Source organism: Rhinopithecus roxellana, chromosome 8 (assembly GCF_007565055.1).
Source record: "Rhinopithecus roxellana isolate Shanxi Qingling chromosome 8, ASM756505v1, whole genome shotgun sequence".
Taxonomy (NCBI): Eukaryota; Metazoa; Chordata; class Mammalia; order Primates; family Cercopithecidae; genus Rhinopithecus; species Rhinopithecus roxellana.
In genome coordinates, this window is record NC_044556.1 from 69,821,190 (window position 1) to 69,840,006 (window position 18,817).

Below are 18,817 nucleotides of genomic sequence, written 5' to 3' on the forward strand. Positions count from 1 at the left end.
CAAAAAATGGAGGATTTACACTCAGACAAACCTTGGTTCAAATTACAGTTCCTCCACTTACAGGTTTGATCTCATCTATGAAATGGAGATAATACTAACTGCCTGGCCTGGCTGTTGTGAACAACAAATAAGAACATAGCAAGAACTCTATAATTTAAAAGTTCCCTCTGTCCCCTACCAGACAGGTTAACCATTATAAACGGTCCCACCTAAGAATTCCGGAGAACAAGTATCTTGCACTCTATTCTCCAACTTTCAGAATATATAAAGTTGGTGAAATCTTGTAGCAATTTTCATTAATTTATACAAAAGTGCTATGCAATAGAACTTTCTGTGATAATGGAAAAAAATGTTCTCTATTTGCAGTGTTCAACACCGCCACCACTAGCCACATGTGTGTGGCTACTGAGCCCATGAAATATGGCTACTTTGAGAAACTACATTAATTTTATTTCATTTAAATTAATTCAGAAAAAACTTTTTTTTAAAGAGACAGGGTCTCACTCTCTCACCCAGGCTACAGTGCCATGGCAGGATCACAGCTCACTGCAGCCTCAAACTCCTGGACTCAACTGATCCTCCCCCCTCAGCCTCTTGTGTAGCTGGAACTACAGGCACACAACACCACAGTCGGCATACACACACACACACACACACATATATACACACACACACACACACACTTTTTTTTTTTTTTTGGTAGAGATGGGGGTCTCCCTATGTTGCCCAGGCTGGTCTCAAATTCCTGGGCTCAAGCAATCCTCGCACCTCAGCCTCCCACAGTGCTAGGATTATAGGTGTGAGCCACTGCAGGCCTTAATTTAAATTTAAATCAAAATAGCTACATGTGGTTAATGGCTATCAAATTAGACAACACAGATTTAGTATTAGAGACTACAAAAGGTAACTAACAACTATACATTATTCAAATATTTGATTTTAACTATTACTTTCAAATACCAGCCTGTCCCCTCACACACAGCTTTCCAAAAGTATAGTATTTCATATAGTATGACTAATTTTGCTTCTTATAAGCATTTCTTTCTTTCTTTCTTTTTTTTTTTTTGAGACAGTCTCGCTCTGTCGCCCAAGCTGGAGTGCAGTGGTGCGATCTCAGCTCACTGCAACCTCCGCCTCCCGTGTTAAAGCGATTCTCCTGCCTCAGCCTCCCAAGTAACTAGGACTACAGATAAGTGCCACCATGCCCAGCTATTTTTGTATTTTTAGTAGAGATGGGGTTTCACCATGTTGGCCAGGATGGTCTCGATCTCTTGTCTTCATGATCCACCTGCTTCAGCCTCCCAAAGTGCTGGGATTATAGGCGTGAGCCACTGTGCCCTGCCGTTTCTTACATTTTTATGAAATGTATTGAGAAGAAAAGTCATGGATAACCAATCCACTAATAATCCACCCACCAAAAACAACATATGATCATTCACAGCAAGATCTATTCAAATGTACTTAAAATTTCACAATGTATGTTTTTCTCAATTTAATACATTTCCTGAATTTATAAATATATTAAGGTATCTTAACTATTTTAAATAATCTTCCTTAATAGAAGCAAATGATATTTTTGAGACGGAAGAACTTATTTCTTAGTTTGGCATACATATTAGAAGTATCACATTTTGGGTGTTCTTCAGATGAGCCCATCCTGGAAATCAAATACATGTGTACTGCACAAACAAAAACCCATTAGCCATCCCCTAACAACAGCCACAATATTAAAACCATCTTATCAGAAATAACAAATTTGATTATTATTTCTCAGCTGTCCTCTTTGTGGTTTACATACATCTATGTGCTGGATTACATCGGTGAGCAAGTCCCTTTCTTCCTGGAGTTCACAATCGAGTGGTACACAGTGGTGGGGTGGGAGGGAAGTGCAGAGCGGAGGAGGGTGTATTTCCCAAATGTATTTCCATACCTCAGATAACAGTAGTGTGCTAAGCAACAGATTGAGAAACACTTCATCCTAGATCCTTCCCATGACACTGAATCCTCACTGTGCAGAGCAAAGTGGCATCCCAAAAGCAGTCAACCAGTCATGGTTTAGTGATGTAAGACTTTTAATAATCTTCTTGATAATAAAAGTGAAACTGACCCAACAGTCCCATGGACAGGTTTTTTTGGATAAACATGGAAACTGACCCTTCTGGTAATAAAGCTTGAAACTTAACATTTGTTTTATCAGAGTTACCTTCAGGAAAGGGCCTTCAGGCTTCTCAAAAAGTATTAATATTGTGAACCCCGATAATCTGAGACAGGTCTGAGTTAATTTAGAAAGTTTATTTTGCCAAGGTTGAGGATCTGTGCCGGTAACACAGCCTCAGGAGATCCTGACAACATGTGACAAGGTGGTAGGGGCATAGCTTGATTTTATACATTTTAGGGAGACATAAGACATGAATAAATATGTGTAAGATATACACTGGTTCAGTCCAGAAAGGTGGGACAACTCGAGGTGAAGGTGGGACAACTCGACGTGGGGAGGGAGCTTTCAGGTCGCAGGTAGATAAAAGATAAATGGCTGTATTCTTTTTTTTTTTGAGACAGAGTCTTGCTCTGTCCCCCAGGCTGGAGTGCAGTGGAGCGATCTCGGCTCACTGCAAGCTCTGCCTCCTGGGTTCACGCCATTCTCCTGCCTCAGCCTCCTGAGTACCTGGGACTACAGGTGCCCGCCACCGCGCCCGGCTAATTTTTTTTTTTGTATTTTTTACTGTAGAGACGAGGTTTCACCGTGGTCTCGATCTCCTGACCTTGTGATCCGCCCACCTCGGCCTCCCAAAGTGCTGGGATTACAGGCGTGAGCCACCGTACCCATCCGGCTGTATTCTTTTGAGTTTCTGATTAGTCTCTCCAAATGAGGCGATCTGGTATGTATTAATAGTTATCTCAGTGAGCCGAGGGGTGAATTTGAAGAGAATGGGAGGCAGGTTGGCCCTAAGCAGTTCCCAACTTGACTTTTACCTTTAGCTTAGTGATTTGGGGGCCCCAAGATTTATTTTCCTTTTACAGAATCAAATGAACTGAAATTCACCAGATCACTGCATCCAAACAATGAGATGCCAGACCTCTCATCCATCACGATGGCTTCCTTAACCCTTCGTAGTTCCTGTTTTCCCATACATAATCACATTTCCTCCCTGCTATATAAACTCCTAATTTTAGTCACTCAGGGAAATGGATCTGAACATCTCCTTGGCTGCAGCACCTGATTAAAGCCGGCTTCCTTAGCAATACTCATTGTCTCAGAGATTGCTTTCTGTGTGACAAGCAGCAGGACCTAGATGGAACCCCTGTGTTTCGGTAACAAAAGTAACTCATGATTATTAAGCAACATACAGAAAATCAAAGTTGAAGTATAACTACCTAAGTGAAGGTCTTTAATTTTAGGCTTACAAAAGAAACTACTCTGTGCTCACCAAACACTTCATAAAGAAGGAGGAAAGTTAGACAGGGTTTGGAAAATCAAAGCAAAAGCTACTCAGGTATTACCTGACAAGCCTAAAGTTTAGTGAAAATTGTGTCTTAAAAGTACAGGGTTATACTTCCCTGATTCTCCTCTTTCCTCTCTAGTGCTTTTGCTTCTCTTTTGCAGGTTATTCTTCATCCTTCTGCCCCCTAGTATTCTGTGAGCACTCCAAGAATCAGCTTTAAACTCTTGTATTTCAGCCTCCTTTTTATTATTAACAGTCTATATTTGTGCTAATACTGTTCAAGGCACTGTGCTAGGCATAGGGAAAACTTGACTTTGTACATTTACATTTGCAAGGAATTTTATATTAATGAATCACTTCATTTTCTCAACAACCTATGAGTTAGGCAGGAGTAGTTATTATGACTTCCCCTTTTACAGATAAGAAAACAAGGTGGTTCAGAGTCCTGTCTAAAGTCACATGGCTATTCACCTTCAAAGTTAGAATGAGATCTTCAACTGTCTGACTCCTGGTCTAGTGCTCTTTCCACTACATTACACTGCCTCCCTCTATTTATCTGTGGTATTTTCAGCAATAATGAAGTTTACTTATTTCCATAAAATTCCATCACCATTAGGTTTTTGTTTATTTCACCTATTCAACACATATTAGTGCCTACTCTGCTGCCAGGTACTGCAGTACAATGGAGAATATACTAGGTCTGATTCTTACACGACTGCATTATAAAAATACAATCACTTCCCAAATACATTATCAACTTCAACTACTTAGTACCCCACTATTAGGGATTCAGTATTCCCAAATGTGTCATCTCATTTTTAATACTTTACAAATGTGTCCCCCAAAATGGAAACCAAAACCACAAAATGTTTAGGATAATGTGAATTGAGTGCAAACATCCATGAGTAACAACTCTTTCTGTGTAATTATCTTCCGTGACTGAAAAGTTAATGAAAAATAAGAATATCAATCAGAAATCAGAGGGAAGAATATAACCATACTGACAATGAATAAAACTGAGCTAGCACTCAGTAATTTTTCTCTGGAAAAATTTCAAGAGAGTTTGTCATAAAGTTCAACCAATAAATTCCACAAAAGTTGGAATTTAAAACAGTGATTGCTTTCATTAAAAGTTCACAAAGGGCCGGGCGTGGTGGCTCAAGCCTGTAATCCCAGCACTTTGGGAGGCTGAGGTGGGTGGATCACGAGGTCAGGAGTTCAAGACCAGCCTGGCCAAGATGGTGAAATCCCATCTCTACTAAAAATACAAAACTTAGCCAGGCACGGTGGCAGGCGTCTGTAATCCCAGCTACTCGGGAGGCTGAGGCAGGAGAATCGCTTGAACCCAGGAGGCAGAGGATGCAGGGAGCCGAGATCGCACCACTGCACTCCAGCCTGGGAAACAGAGCAAGACTCTGCCTCAAAAAAAAAAAAAAAGACCGGGCACGGTGGCCCACGCCTGTAATCCCAGCACTTTGGGAGGCCAAGGCGGGCAGATCAGAAGGTCAGGAGATCGAGACCATCCTGGCTAACACGGTGAAACCCCGTCTCTACTAAAAATACAAAAAATTAGCCAGGCGTGGTGGCGGGTGCCTGTAGTCCCAGCTACTCGCGAGGCTGAGGCAGGAGAACGGCATGAACCCCGGGGGCGGAGCTTGCAGTGAGCTGAGATCACACCACTGCACTCCAGCCTGGGCAAAAGAGCGAGACTCCATCTCAAAAAAAGAAAAGTTCACAAAGGCCGGGTGTAGTGGCTCGTGCCTGTAATCTCAGCACTTCGGGAGGCCAAGGTGGGAGGATCACCTGAGGTCAGGAGTTTGAGACCAGCCTGACCAACATGGTGAAACCCCATCTCTACTAAAAATATAAAAATCAGCTAGGCGTTGTGGCATCCATCTATAATCCCAGCTACTAGGGAGACTGAGGCAGGAGAATCGCTTGAACCTGGAAGGTGGAGGTTGCAGTGAGCTGAGATCGCGCCATCGCACTCCAGCCTGGGCAACAAGGGCGAAACTCTGTCTCAAAAAAAAAAAAAAGCTGACAAATTTGGCCAGGCCCAGTGGCTCACGTCTATAATCCCAACATTCTGGGAGGCCAAGGCAGGTGGATGACCTGAGGTCACAAGTTCAAGACTAGCTGGGCCAACAAGGTGAAACCCCACCTCTACCAAAAATACAAAAATGAGCCGGGTGCAGTGGCATGCACCTGTAGTCCCAACTACTCAGGAGGCTGAGGCACTAGAACTGTTCGAATCAGAGAGGCGGAGGTTGCAGACAGCCAAGATCATGCCATTGCACTCCAGCCTGGGTGACAGAGTAAAACTCCGTCTCAAAAAAAATAAATAAAAATAAAAATAAAGTTCACAAATTTCCACTGCAAGCATTAACTGCCACTGACTCAGTTAGTACTATGTATCTTGAAAAGCTTCTTGCTTTTTAGAAATTTATCACCAAGTCATCTTAAAAAGTATTACCTTACCCTCTACTAAAAACACAAAAAATTTTTAAAAAGTATTACCCAACAACAGCAGTGCTTCACAAACCATGTTACATGGAATACCAGTATTCTTTAAAATCAGTGCTCTCACAGGAAGGGCTTAGTAATCAATTCAGTTTACCTCTGTTTAAGAAGGGAATGTTGTTTACAGAATAATTCTTCAAACCTTTAATACACTAATATGCCTAGTAAATCCCCAAAAGGAAGATACATAGTATTTCCCAAAGACATCTAGTCACTAAACTTTTTATTTTTATGTTATTTATTATTATTATCATCCTCATTATTTATTTAGTGCAACACCCACTAAAATTTGAAGCACTAGAGAAATACTACCACAATTTTTGTAGTCCATCTGCCTATGTTCATGAACAGCAAATTATGAATTTAGAAAAATATGTCTCAAAGCAAAAGTAACTATCTCTTACTGTGCTAAGAAATTAAATACTCTACTTTATTCAAAAATCACAACAACCATGCTTGGTAAGATGAAATAACCAAAGACCTAGAAAAGAGACTCAATCAAATAACAGAGGCAGGACCAGATCTCACAACTCCATGACTCCAAAGTGCTCTCTCTAGAACGTAAGTCACTTGGCTCTCCTCAAGATTAAAATTCCAAGTATTCAGGTAATATTCCTGACAAAATATCTCTGACAAAATGCCTATAGGCATTACAGTTAGGTAAACCCTGTGTCTTATAAGTCAACTAATATACAGAAATTGAAGAACCACTTTGGAAAAGCAGAAAAAAAAACAAGGGGCTTGGAACTAAAATGAATGGGGTCTTAATAATGATGTTGGCACTGCCCATGAACTGCTTTTTCTGCCAGCTCAGTACTAAATCAAAGTAAAATAAAAGACCCAAAGTCAGCCCCCTTGCCTATTCTGAAAACAAAGATCAGACTTTGAGGCTTGGCCTAAGTCAGTTCCATAACAATCAACAGGTCACATTGTCACTGGGTCTCTGAAATCGTTTCCAGTATGCTAACTTACTCTATCTACTTCTTAATAAATATCTCCAGGTTTCCTTAAAAGTCAGGTCAAAAGCACTGTCTTGGCCAGGTGTAGTGGCTCACGCCTGTAATCCCAGCACCTTGGGAGGCCAAGGCTGGCAGATCACAAGGTCAAGAGATCGAGACCATCCTGGCCAACACGGTGAAACCCTGTCTCTACTAAAAATACAAAAATTAGCTGGGTGTGATGGGGCGTGCCTGTAGTCCCAGCTGCTGGGGAGGCTGAGGCAGGAGAATGGCTTGAACCCGAGAGGCAGAGGTTGCAGTAAGCCAAGATCACGCCGCTGTACTCCAGCCTGGCGACAGAACGAGACTCCGTCCAAAAAAAAAAAAAGATTCAAAAGCACTCTCTTATCTGATTACCACCATCACCATAATGATGATTAGAAATCACACTGTTAACTCAGACATATACAAAAAGCTGCATTCTTTGTTAAGATTAACAAAGAATAGCTACAGGTGGAATATCCTTTTTCCAAAATGCATGAGACAAGAATTGTTTCAGATTAGGGATTTTTTTTTGGATTTTGGAATATTTGCACATACATGAAATATATTGGGGATATGACCCAAGGCTAAACACAAAATTTATTTGTTTCATATATACCTTTATATACATAGTCCAAAAGTAATTTTATACAGTATTTTTAATAATTGTGTGCATGACTACAACCTATCACATGACGTCAAGTGTGAAATTTTACACTTGTAGCATCATTTTGACACTCAAAAAGTTTCAGATTTTGGAGTAGTTTGGATTTCAAACTTTCAGAATAGGGATGCTCAACCTATACTAGAAAACAAAACTACAAAAATTATTCAATCTTATAATATTTCCTAGGGAAAAAAAAAAGATAAAACAAGCCCCTTTAGAAACCAGTATTGATAAGAAGTTAAATACAAAATTTAAGAAGCTACTTTCATGAGCAAAGTATTGTAATCAAGTCTTCTGAGGGCTACTTCACTATCACTGTTCAGCTGCTAGTTTAGGGTAGCAGAGCTAAGAAAAAAAAGTGACAAAAGTAATACTTAGTAATTACACTAAGTGTCAAGCTACAAATAATCTAACATGGAAAACATGTCCACTCTTTTCATTTTCCAAAGATATCAATCTCTGAATGTGGGACAGGAATAGTACGATATGCAGAAATGGAAGGCTACACTATTCTGAACATTTATCCTTATGGTGATTAGGTATACTAAGTGGCACATTCGTCAATATAATGCAAGCAGTCCTGATTTTCAAACATTAACTTTCATAAAATCCATACTTTCATGTAAATATACTGACATATTTAAACTGTACTTCATACATTAAAAAAAAAAAAAAGTCTTGCAGGAAAAGTAGGTCAAAGCACCCAACTCACATAGGCAATTGTTACCTTACCAAACTCAACTTCCCTTTCACGACTACCTGCATCTCAGTTCCACTCTCCCGCTTTTCCCTGCAGAGCCACAGGTGGCACTGGTTGGCAAGAAAATTTGGGCTGGTTATTACCCACCAGCCAGGCAGTCTGGACCCAAGAGGCAACACCTACACAAACCATAATTAGACATTTTATAATTTTTAGTTCTCTGGAGTGACAGAACTCCCATATAAGATAGATAAGTCCATGGGACAAATTTTAGACATTCACCTTTCTAACAAGTTTTCATGAAAGCATTATGTCAAAAGTACTACAGACTGAATGTTTGTGTTCCCCCTAAAATTCATATTGAATTTCATGTTGAAACTCTAATCCCCAAGGTGATGGATTTGGATGTGAGGCCTTTCAGAGGTAATCAGGTCATGAGGGTGGGCCCTTCATGATGGGATTACTGCCCTTACAAGAAAAAGACAATGATCTCTCTCAGCCATGAGACCATACAGCAAGAAGGTAGCTGTATGCAAATCAGGAAGAAATCTGCTGACATCTTGGTCTTGGACTTCCCAGCCTTCAGCCTTCAGAACTGTGGGAAATAAATGTCTATTGTTGAAGCCATCTAGTCTACAGTATCTTGTTATAAAAATCCAAACTGACAAAGACAGTAAGGAGTTGTGGCTTTCTATATTATTAAAATCCCAAAATCTCAGGGAGAATAAAGAAGCTAAAACTGCAAATTATCTCTAGATACTCAATAATGTTTGCTAAAGTTATTTTTCTCACCTCAAATTTTACCAGTTATAGCAATATTCTAAACTATTTTCCAGTCAAGGTTCAAGGAAAATCAAAATCCTTAATGTTAAAGAAAGTTTGCAGTTTAACATAAAATCTTAATATCTGAGATCAAGTTGTCAACAAACAAGATGAAATCAGGAATGATTTACATTTTTTAAGTTCCATTTATTGAAATTTTTGGTATATTAGATAGTTTTCTACTAAACAATATTAGAATTCAAAAACAAAGGAAGAGTAGAATAAAACTAAACTCCAGGAAACACAAGACACCTTGAGAGCCGTTTTTCAAAAATTTTAAGCATAAATATATTTTACAACAAACTAATTGCCCTCCGTATCCTTATGATTATTTTGTTTGTTGAAAATATCTCCAGATTAAGCCAAAACTAAGTATTTATTCAAGAAATCTTCAAGAAACTACTGATTTAACAACTGAAATCTAACAATTCCCACTGCTTTAATACCAGACATTTGTTAATAATCCTAACAGGTTAAGGATTTAAAATTCAGTAGGTTCTTTTTTTTTCCTTTAAAGTGACTTAAATTATTGCTTGAAATGTGTATGACTATATACTACTTTAAAATTTAAAAGCTAACAAAACTAAAAATTAAAACATGCAGGCTGGGCGCAGTGGCTCACGCCTGTAATCCCAGCACTTCAGGAGGCTGAGGTGGGCGGATCACCTGAGACCAGGAGTTCGAGACCAGCCTGGCCGACATGGCAAAACCCCGTCTTTACTAAAAATACAAAAAAAATAGCCGGGTGTGGTGGCACATGCCTGTAATCCCAGCTACTTGGGAGGCTGAGGCAGGAGAATCACTTGAACCCAGAAGGTGGAGGCTGCAGTGAGATGAGATAGCGCCACTGCATTCCAGCCTGGATGACACAGTGAGACTCTGTCTCAAAAAATATATATAAAAATAAATAAAACATGCAGCCTCCCACATACGAAAACTCTACCATGAAAATTATACTAGAGGAGGGCCGGGCGCGGTGGCTCAAGCCTGTAATCCCAGCACTTTGGGAGGCCGAGACAGGCGGATCACGAGGTCAGGAGATCGAGACCATCCTGGCTAACATGGTGAAACCCCGTCTCTACTAAAAAATACAAAAAACTAGCCGGGCGAGGTGGCGGGTGCCTGTAGTCCCAGCTACTGGGGAGGCTGAGGCAGGAGAATGGCGTAAACCCGGGAGGTGGAGCTTGCAGTGAGCTGAGATTCGGCCACTGCACTACAGCCCGGTCAATAGAGGGAGACTCTGTCTCAAAAAAAAAAAAAAAAAAAAAAAAAAAAAAAATTATACTAGAGGATAAATGACTGAATGCTTTCCTCCTAATATCAGGAACAAGGCAAGGAAGTCTACTCTCACCACTCCTATTCAAGACTGTGGAGTAGAAGTCCTAGCCAGTGTAATAAAGCAAGGAAAAGAAATAAAAGACATACACATTGGAAAGAATAAATAAAACTATGCCTTTTGGCAAACAACACAGATTGTCTATGCAGGAAAAAAACAAGAATTCCACTAAAAAGTCTTAGAACTAGTAAGTCAGTTTGAAAGGTCAACATGATATAAGGGCAACACAAAAATGAACCAAATTTCTATATACTAGCAAAGAAAAGCTCAAAACCAAAATTTTTAAAAATACTATTGACAATAGCTACAAAAATACAAAATAGTGAGGAATAAATCTAACAAAACATACAGAGAATCAATTTGCTCAAAACTACAAAATGCTGATAGAAGAGATCAGAGAACACAAATAAATTGCAAGACATACTGTGTTCATAGATTTGAAGATTTAACATAGAAAAGATGTCCATTTTTCCCTAAAGTGATCTACAGATTTAATGCATTCCTAATCAAATCCCAAAAGGATTTTTTGTAGCTATAGATAAACTGATTCTAAAATATATATGAAAAAGCGAAGGAACTAGAGTAGCCAAAATAATTCTGAAAAAGAATAAAATTGGAGAAACAATATTGTCTAATTTTAAGATTTAGTATAAAGCTATAATAATCAAGATAGTATGGTATGGAACAAAATAAGAGAATCCAGAAACAGCTTTACACATATATATATAGTCAATTGACTTTTGGCAAAGGAGTAAAGGCAATTCAATGAAGAAAGGTTAGTCTCTTGAACAAATGGTGTTTTGTTGCAATGGGACAACCAGAGGCAAAAACAGAACCTTCACCCAAACCTTACACCTTATACAAAAAAAAAAAACACTCAAAATGGGTCATAGAGCAAAATATAAAATGCAAAGCAATAAGTTATCTAGAAGAAAACATTGGGAAAAATATTTGTAACCTCAGGTTGGGCAGAGATTTTAGGTATGACACTAAAAGCATGGTTCACATAAGAAAGAACTGATAAACTGGACTTCACCAAAATTACAAATTGTGCTTTGCAGAAGATACTGTTCTGGGTGCAGTGGCATACCTGTAGTCGTAGCTACTTGGAAGGCTGAGGTGGGTATCGCTTGAGCCTAGGAGGTCGAGGTTGTTGCACACTATGATCACACCTGCAAATAGTCACTGCATTCCAGCCTTGGCAACACAGCGAGACCCCATCTCTGAAAAAAAAAAAAAAAAAAGGCCAGGTGGACATCTGTAATCCCAGCACTTTGGAAGGCCAAGCCAGGTAGATTGCTTGAGACCAGGAGTTTAAGAGCAGCCTGGGCAACGTGGTGAAACTGGGTCTCTATTTAAAAAATACAAAAATTAGGCGGGCACAATGGCACATGCCTGTAGTCCCAGCCACTCAGGAGACTGAGAGGTGGGAGGATTGCTTGAGCTTAGAAGGTTAAGGCTACAGTGAGCCATGATCATGCCACTGCACTCCAGCCGGGACAACAGAGGGAGACTCTGTCTCAAAGGGAAAAAAAAAAAAAAGATACTTAGGAGAATGAAAAGATATGCTCTAGATCAGGAGAAAACACTTGCAAATGTCATATCGGACCCCCCAAAAAAGATACCCAGAACATAAAGAACTCTCAAAACTCAAGAGTAAGAAAACAAACAACCCAAAGAAAAAAATAGGCAAATTATCAGTCTCAAAAGGCTAAATACTGTATGATTCTATTTATATGACATTCTCAAAAAGACAAAAGTATAGTTGTAGAGATAGATCACTGCTTGCCAGGATATAAGGAGTAGGGGGAAGGGTATGAAAAAGAGACAGCATGAAGGAGTTTTTTGGGATGATGAAACTTCTGTTTCTTGATTATGGTGGTAGATAAATGAATTTATACTCATGTTAAGATTCAAAGAATTATACAACAGAATAAGTCAATTGTATTGTATGTTAATTTAAAACTCAACACTTGAAAAGCAAAGTGCTGCCTCCTTCCAGCCTACCCTCAAATCCCTACTATAGTCCAGGCTCTGTGCCAGACATCAAGAATACACAGTTAAAAAGACAGAGTCGGCCAGGCACGGTGGCTCACGCCTGTAATGCCAGCACTTTGGGAGGCCAAGGCGGCTGGATCGCTTGAGCTCAGGAGTTCAAGATCTGTCTGGGCAACATGGTGAAACCCTGTCTCTCAAAAAACTACAAAATAGGCAGGGGGGCATGTACCTGTAGTTCCAGCTACTAGAGAGGCTGAGATGGGAGGATGGCTTGAGCCTGTGAAGTCAAGGCTAGAGTGAGCCATGATCATTCCACTACACTCCAACCTGGGTGACAGAGTGAGACTCTCAAAAAAGAATAGACTCTGCCATCAGAAGAGGTGTCAAACAAGCACATTATGATAATGGAGGAGATACAAGACATACAGAGAGCAACGCGTAAAAAAAAAAAAAAAAAAAAAAAAAAAAAAAGCTTCTGGAACACAGGATATAGCTGACACCTGAGATGAGATGAGCAGAGATTGCCAAGACAAAAGGAAAGAGTATTCCAGACAGAGAAAATGGCATCTAACAGAGAGATATGGAAGAACGTAGTATTCTAGCCTAATTTGGAAACTACAAATAATTCCTTTCCCAGGCACAAGCAGGCTACTCAAGAATATGGTCAGGAATTAAGGACAGGTTCCCTCCAAGCAATATAGCGTTTTGATTTGAAGCTTTGGAAATGGTAATTTTTCACACTTATGTGAAGCTCAGTACTTCCCATTAATTCCCTTACTCCCCTTTGTTCACATCATCACAGTCACGTATTATTCATGTGTATCCATCACTTTTGCCAAACTATAGTAATGCCCTTGTGGGGACACATAGGTGTCCCCATATGCACACTCACAGCACCTAATGAAGTGTTTTATAATACAGGTATTCAGCAGCATTGCATTAGGATTAAAAGCACTGTGATTGGGACCAGTCTACCTGGGTTCAAATGTAGACTCTACCACTTGCTGGCTATATGACCCTGGACAAGTTACTAAATGTCTCTGTGCCTCAACTTCTTCACTGAAAATGTAGAAATGATAATGGCACCTACTCACTGGGCCCCTGTGACAAACGTCTTAATTTAATATAAACTGCTTGACTCAGTAAGTGCCATGTAAGTGTTTACTGTTATTACTCAACAAACACTAGCTATGTATAATAAAATGAGGATTTATACATTCTCCTGGTTTCAAAATAAACTCAGACTACTTTAAATATGTGCAAAGCCAATGAGGTAGCTTGTGCCCACAATCCCAGGCGGCAGAATGAGGAGGGAGTAACACTCGAGCTCAAGAGTTCAACCAGCAGTAAGCTATGATTGCGTTACTGCACTCGAGCCTGGGCGATACAGTGAAACCTCCATCTCGGAAAAAGATCAATAAACAAAAATAAATATGTGCAAGACTGTATTCTGAGAATTACAAAGCACTGCTCATACTGAAGAGCTAAATAAAAGGGTAGATATATATGTTCATGGCTCAGAGACAATACTGTTAAGATACCAATTCTTCTGAAATTGATCTACATTCTCAACATAATCCCAATCAAAATCTGGACAAGTATTTTTGGAGAAACCAGACAAGTTGATTCTAAATTTTATACACAAATGCAAACAATCTAGAATAGCCAAAACAATTTTGAGAAAGAAAGTTAGAGTACTTAGAGTACCTGATTTCAAAACTTAGTATAAAGCTACATAAACAAAGCCATGTGGTATCACGAGAAATAAAACCGTATGTCCATACAAAGACTTGTATATGAATGTTCATAATAGCTGTATTCATAATATCCAAAAACTGGAAACAACCCAAATATCCATCAACAGGTGAACAGATAAAATGTAGTATAACCACACAATGGAATATGAGTCAGCAATAAAAGGGAATGAAACACACAACAACATGGATAAATCTCAAATAATCATACTGAGTGGAAGAAGCCAGACCAAAAAAAAAAAGTGCATACTGTATGATTCCTTGTATACAAAATTCTAGAAAATGCAACCCAATCTACAATGACAGAAAGCAAACCAGTGGTTGCCTAGAGATATGGAATGAGGGGGAGTGACTGACTGTAAAGGAACATGAGGGAACTTGTGCAGTGATGAACATGGTGTAGTTACACAACTGTATACATTTGTCAAAACTCATCAAATTGGACACTTAAAATGGGTGAATTTTACTGTATGTAAATTATGACTCAACGTAAACAAAGTAAGTTATACTGCAGCACTATCTTTTGAGAATAAAAACATACTTTTTATACTCATGGAATGAATACAGGCAAGAACTGCCATTCACCTACTGTTGCTGAGAAATCTATACTACATTATGAGAATTTTGTACACTTAGCATGAAATAACTGAAAACATTGCTGATGGTTCTCGTATGCTTGTATCTCCTTCAACTAAAGAATCAAAGGGAACTTATGAAAGAACTTTCCAATTCTGAATAGAGGTACTTATTCTAGATAAAAATTAAGAAATAACACAGAGTTTAACGGTGGAATCTGTTAGAACGCTTGTAACTGGCCTCAAAATCATCTAAGCTTGCCAGGTTTCAGAGAACTGCAAAAAAGCACACAGGAGATTTAAGAAGATGAAAAAGCTCTTTTGCTATCCAAAATTTAACACTGGTACTTCCAATGATTAAAACTCTACTCCTACAGAAATAACCCTGCAAGGATTAAAAATATAGAAAATTGTTCCTTGAAGCTAGAAGTAAACCAGTAGTAGAAAATATACAGAAGCCATTCTTAATTTTTATCTCATGAAGTTCTCTCAAGAGAGCACTATTTACCTAGTTAATTATCCTGAAAAAAGGTGTTTCTCTCCTTAACTCTCAAGAAATATTTTATAATACTAAACACAGTTATTTTGAAAGTATGTCTCCATGTTGACTCTCAGATGTTACATTTTAAAAACAAAATCGGTAACAAAAGCAATAAATGAAGACATAAACATATACGGGAAGAAAAAAGGCAGTGTGTGCAATTTTCAAGTTCAAATAACCACAGCAATATGTAACACGCATATATATAAATTTGGTTACTTCTAAGGCAATGTGTTACTTTATCTTCCAGTTTATATTGTCAAAACTTAGTTCAGTAAATAGGTCACAGCTTCAGATATTTAAGATCTGAATTTGGCTGGCGCGGTGGCTCACACCTGTCATCCCAGCACTTTGGGAGGCTGGGGCGGGTGGATCACCTGAGGTCAGGAGTTCGAGACCAGACTGGCCTACATGGCGAAACCTCGTCTCTACAAAAAATAGAAAAATTAGCCAGGCATGGTGGCGGGTGCCTGTAACCCCAGCTACTTGAGTGGCTGAGACAGGAGAATCGTTTGAACCCAGGAGGCGGGGTTACAGTAAGCCAAGATCGCGCCACTGCACTCCAGCCTGGGCAAGAGAGTGAGACCACACCTTGGAAAAAAAAAAATCTGCATTTGGTTAACCTTCCCTTTTGTAAAGTAACAATACAAATAATTATACTCAGTGCTTCCAATTCAAGTTCCACACACATTCACACCTTCAGGTCTTTATGGACTCTACCCCTTCAACTATCTACCTTTCATACCCTCTCCTTTTCTGGATTCTTCCCCTCTTTCAACTATCTTGATTGGTACATATTCCCCAATCTCTTGATCCAGAAGCAATCTGTCTTCCCACAGCCCTTTTCTGCAGTGTCTGCTGGAACTTCCGGTGTTATATCACTTTTCTTTAAGTATCCTAAACTCTCTTCTACTATGTGTATCCTTGAAAGGAAGATCCATGCTTTATTCAGCCTTATGTCCCTCACAGTATTTAGTGCCTGGATCTAAACATTTATTGGGTGTGCTGCGTACAATGAAGAGGAAAACATTCAACAATGTTTTTCAGGCACTGTGTGCCATGCACATGCATCTTCTTTTATCTATTATTCGATATAAGCAGAAACAAATGTCAATGATAGAGAACTGCTCTAAATCCACTAAGAGACATAGACACGCAACTAAATTAATACAATATAACTTTCTTGTTAAATTAAGGGATAAGTAGGATGCTGTGAGAGAAACATTACGTATGTTGAAAACTGTTCTGATTCCATACACTATGTGTTAGGAAACTAAGTCTGGATTTTCAAAGGGCCCAATGACTAGAAGGTTTCAAGAGTGGTATGATAAGGGCCCCTCAATCTCACAAAATTTCTTACACAACCTGAAACTAACATTCCACCCATATAACAACCTTCTGTGCAAACAGGGAGCAACAAACTTCCCTCTATTCTCCTTACAGCAATCGGCAACAGCAGGTCGGATCTTCTCCTTATCCTTATACAGACATGTTCATCCATACCTCCTTCTCACATTTATCTGAACTGTGCACCATTTCCATACACCACGTGCCACTCCCATGTCCCAAACTGATCTAAATCTATTTAACCTTTAAGATTCTTCTCAGGCTGGGAGCAGTGGCTCACGCCACAGGGAGGCCAAGGCAGGCAGATGGCCTGAGGTCAGGAGTTCAAGATCAGCCTGAGCAAAATGGAGAAACGGGGTCTCTACTAAAAATACAAAAAAATTAGCCGGGCATGGTGGCACATGCCTGTAATCCCAGCTACTCGGGAGACTGAGGCAGGAGAATCACTTGAACCCGGGAAGCAGAGGTTGCAGTGAGCCAAGGTCATGCCATTGCACTCCAGCCTGGGCAACAAGAACAAAATTCTGTCTCAAAAAAAAAAAAGATTCTTCTGAAGGCCTACTTTACATCCTCCAAATGTATACTGAACTATTATTACTTAATATGTACCTCTCCTCTTTAAAAATTGATAATGATAAAGTTAATTCTTAACATTTTATATAACTTGGAGTCTGGCAAAACTGGTTTCGGATCCCAGGCACATCTGCTATTGCCTTGCAATGTAAAGTTGGGTAAGTTACTAAACTTCCTTTAATCTGTTTCCTCATCATTAAAATGAGAATTAAATTGGGTGATGTGTACAAAATGCCTGCTATACACATATTCATGCACACATACGTCACATATATATATATATATTTAATTTTAATTTATTCTTACTTTCCTAGAAGATGCAGACTCTCTTTAAAACTCAAGGAAAAAGCAATGAAACATAAAGTGGTTGGACCAGTTAGTTGATGTAAAGGAGCCTCCCAACTTTAAAATATGACCTTATGGTAGCTCACACAAGCTACCCTCAGCAGATCTTTTTCACGTCTCCTACTGAAAAACGTGAAAAACTTAAGGGTTTGACAAAGCCCGGATCCACAGCTCCTAGGTTGGTGGCCTAACACTGACATCTGTCCCAAGAGTCTGTCTTCCTCACAGCAAACCTGATAAAGGTCAAGAGAAAAAATAACTTATATTACATAAGCCAAAGAATACATAAATTAACACTTTTAAGTCTGCATTATCTTCCTGGAGCAAGCAAAACCACTTCTGCAAACTGCGAACTCAAAAGAGAAAGTCCAAACGGGATGGGAACTGAGTCATCAATTTAAAACCATCAACCAGTGACTACCCCACCCCCAGAAAAAAGGCTCTACCACGACCTACTACCGTGAAGCCCTGGGCATACCACACTCAGTCACTACTCCAGAAATCCCAACCTCCGACACGCAAGTCCCGCCAGTAGGTGCAGCACCCAGTCCCACCCTCGGCTCTGAGCCAGAGTCAGGTACCTCACACCAGGGTCCCCACCCCAGATCCTCAGGACCCAATCCAAGCTCCTATCCCAACCCCGACACCCGCACTCACCCGGGCGGTGACCTTATATACTGTGTAGCCCCTCGGGTGTCGCTGGGGCTCGGTAACAGTGTAGAAACGGGCCAGATCGGCACTCCGCTCCCGGTAAGAGGTCATCCTCCCGCCGCCTCTGCCGCCGCCACCGCCCGCCCGGGATCATCAGGGCAACCCGGCGCCGCCGCGGTCCAGGTTCCCCAACGCAGCGACGAGGCGGCGAGGGGGCGGTGGCTCCAAGGCGGCTCCACGGCGGCGCCTCAGCTGCACAGCTCTGCTTCCGGGTCAGCAAAGAAGCTTCCGGGCCAGGCCGTTTCCCGCTTCTAGGGGGAGGGGAGACTACACCCTTAGATTCTAACCCCTTTGGGGCAACTGGGACTGGCCTGTAGTTAAAGATTAAGAGGTCACGCTGCCATCCCCGTCACTGCGGAGACCTCAGGCCTCTCCACCAAAGACGACTTCTTGTACGCTAGCTCCGTCACCTTCTAGATTTTGTGAAAGTTGGTATAACCACGCCACACCAGGAGAGTGTGGTCCTCCCTGCCTCCGCCCCGCCGTAGTACAAACTTAACGTGGA

The 18,817-nt window shown here is 40.3% G+C and overlaps 1 protein-coding gene across 7 annotated transcripts in view; it reads right to left on the bottom strand.

Moving 5' to 3' along the window:
- RPS6KC1 (ribosomal protein S6 kinase C1) overlaps nt 1–18,535 on the bottom strand; it is a 219,633-nt gene extending 201,098 nt beyond the window's left edge. For 3 of the 7 annotated variants that reach the window (XM_030935916.1, XM_030935919.1, XM_030935918.1), the window contains exon 1: nt 18,259–18,535. In XM_030935916.1, the coding sequence (XP_030791776.1) occupies nt 18,259–18,363 (105 nt within the window). In that variant the 5' untranslated portion in view covers nt 18,364–18,535. Of the gene's footprint in view, nt 1–11,558; nt 11,692–18,258 lie in introns of all 7 variants that reach the window. The other 4 variants (XM_030935922.1, XM_030935920.1, XM_010372946.2 and 1 more) reach the window with 3 other exon arrangements.
- Nucleotides 18,536–18,817: the final 282 nt, after the last annotated feature.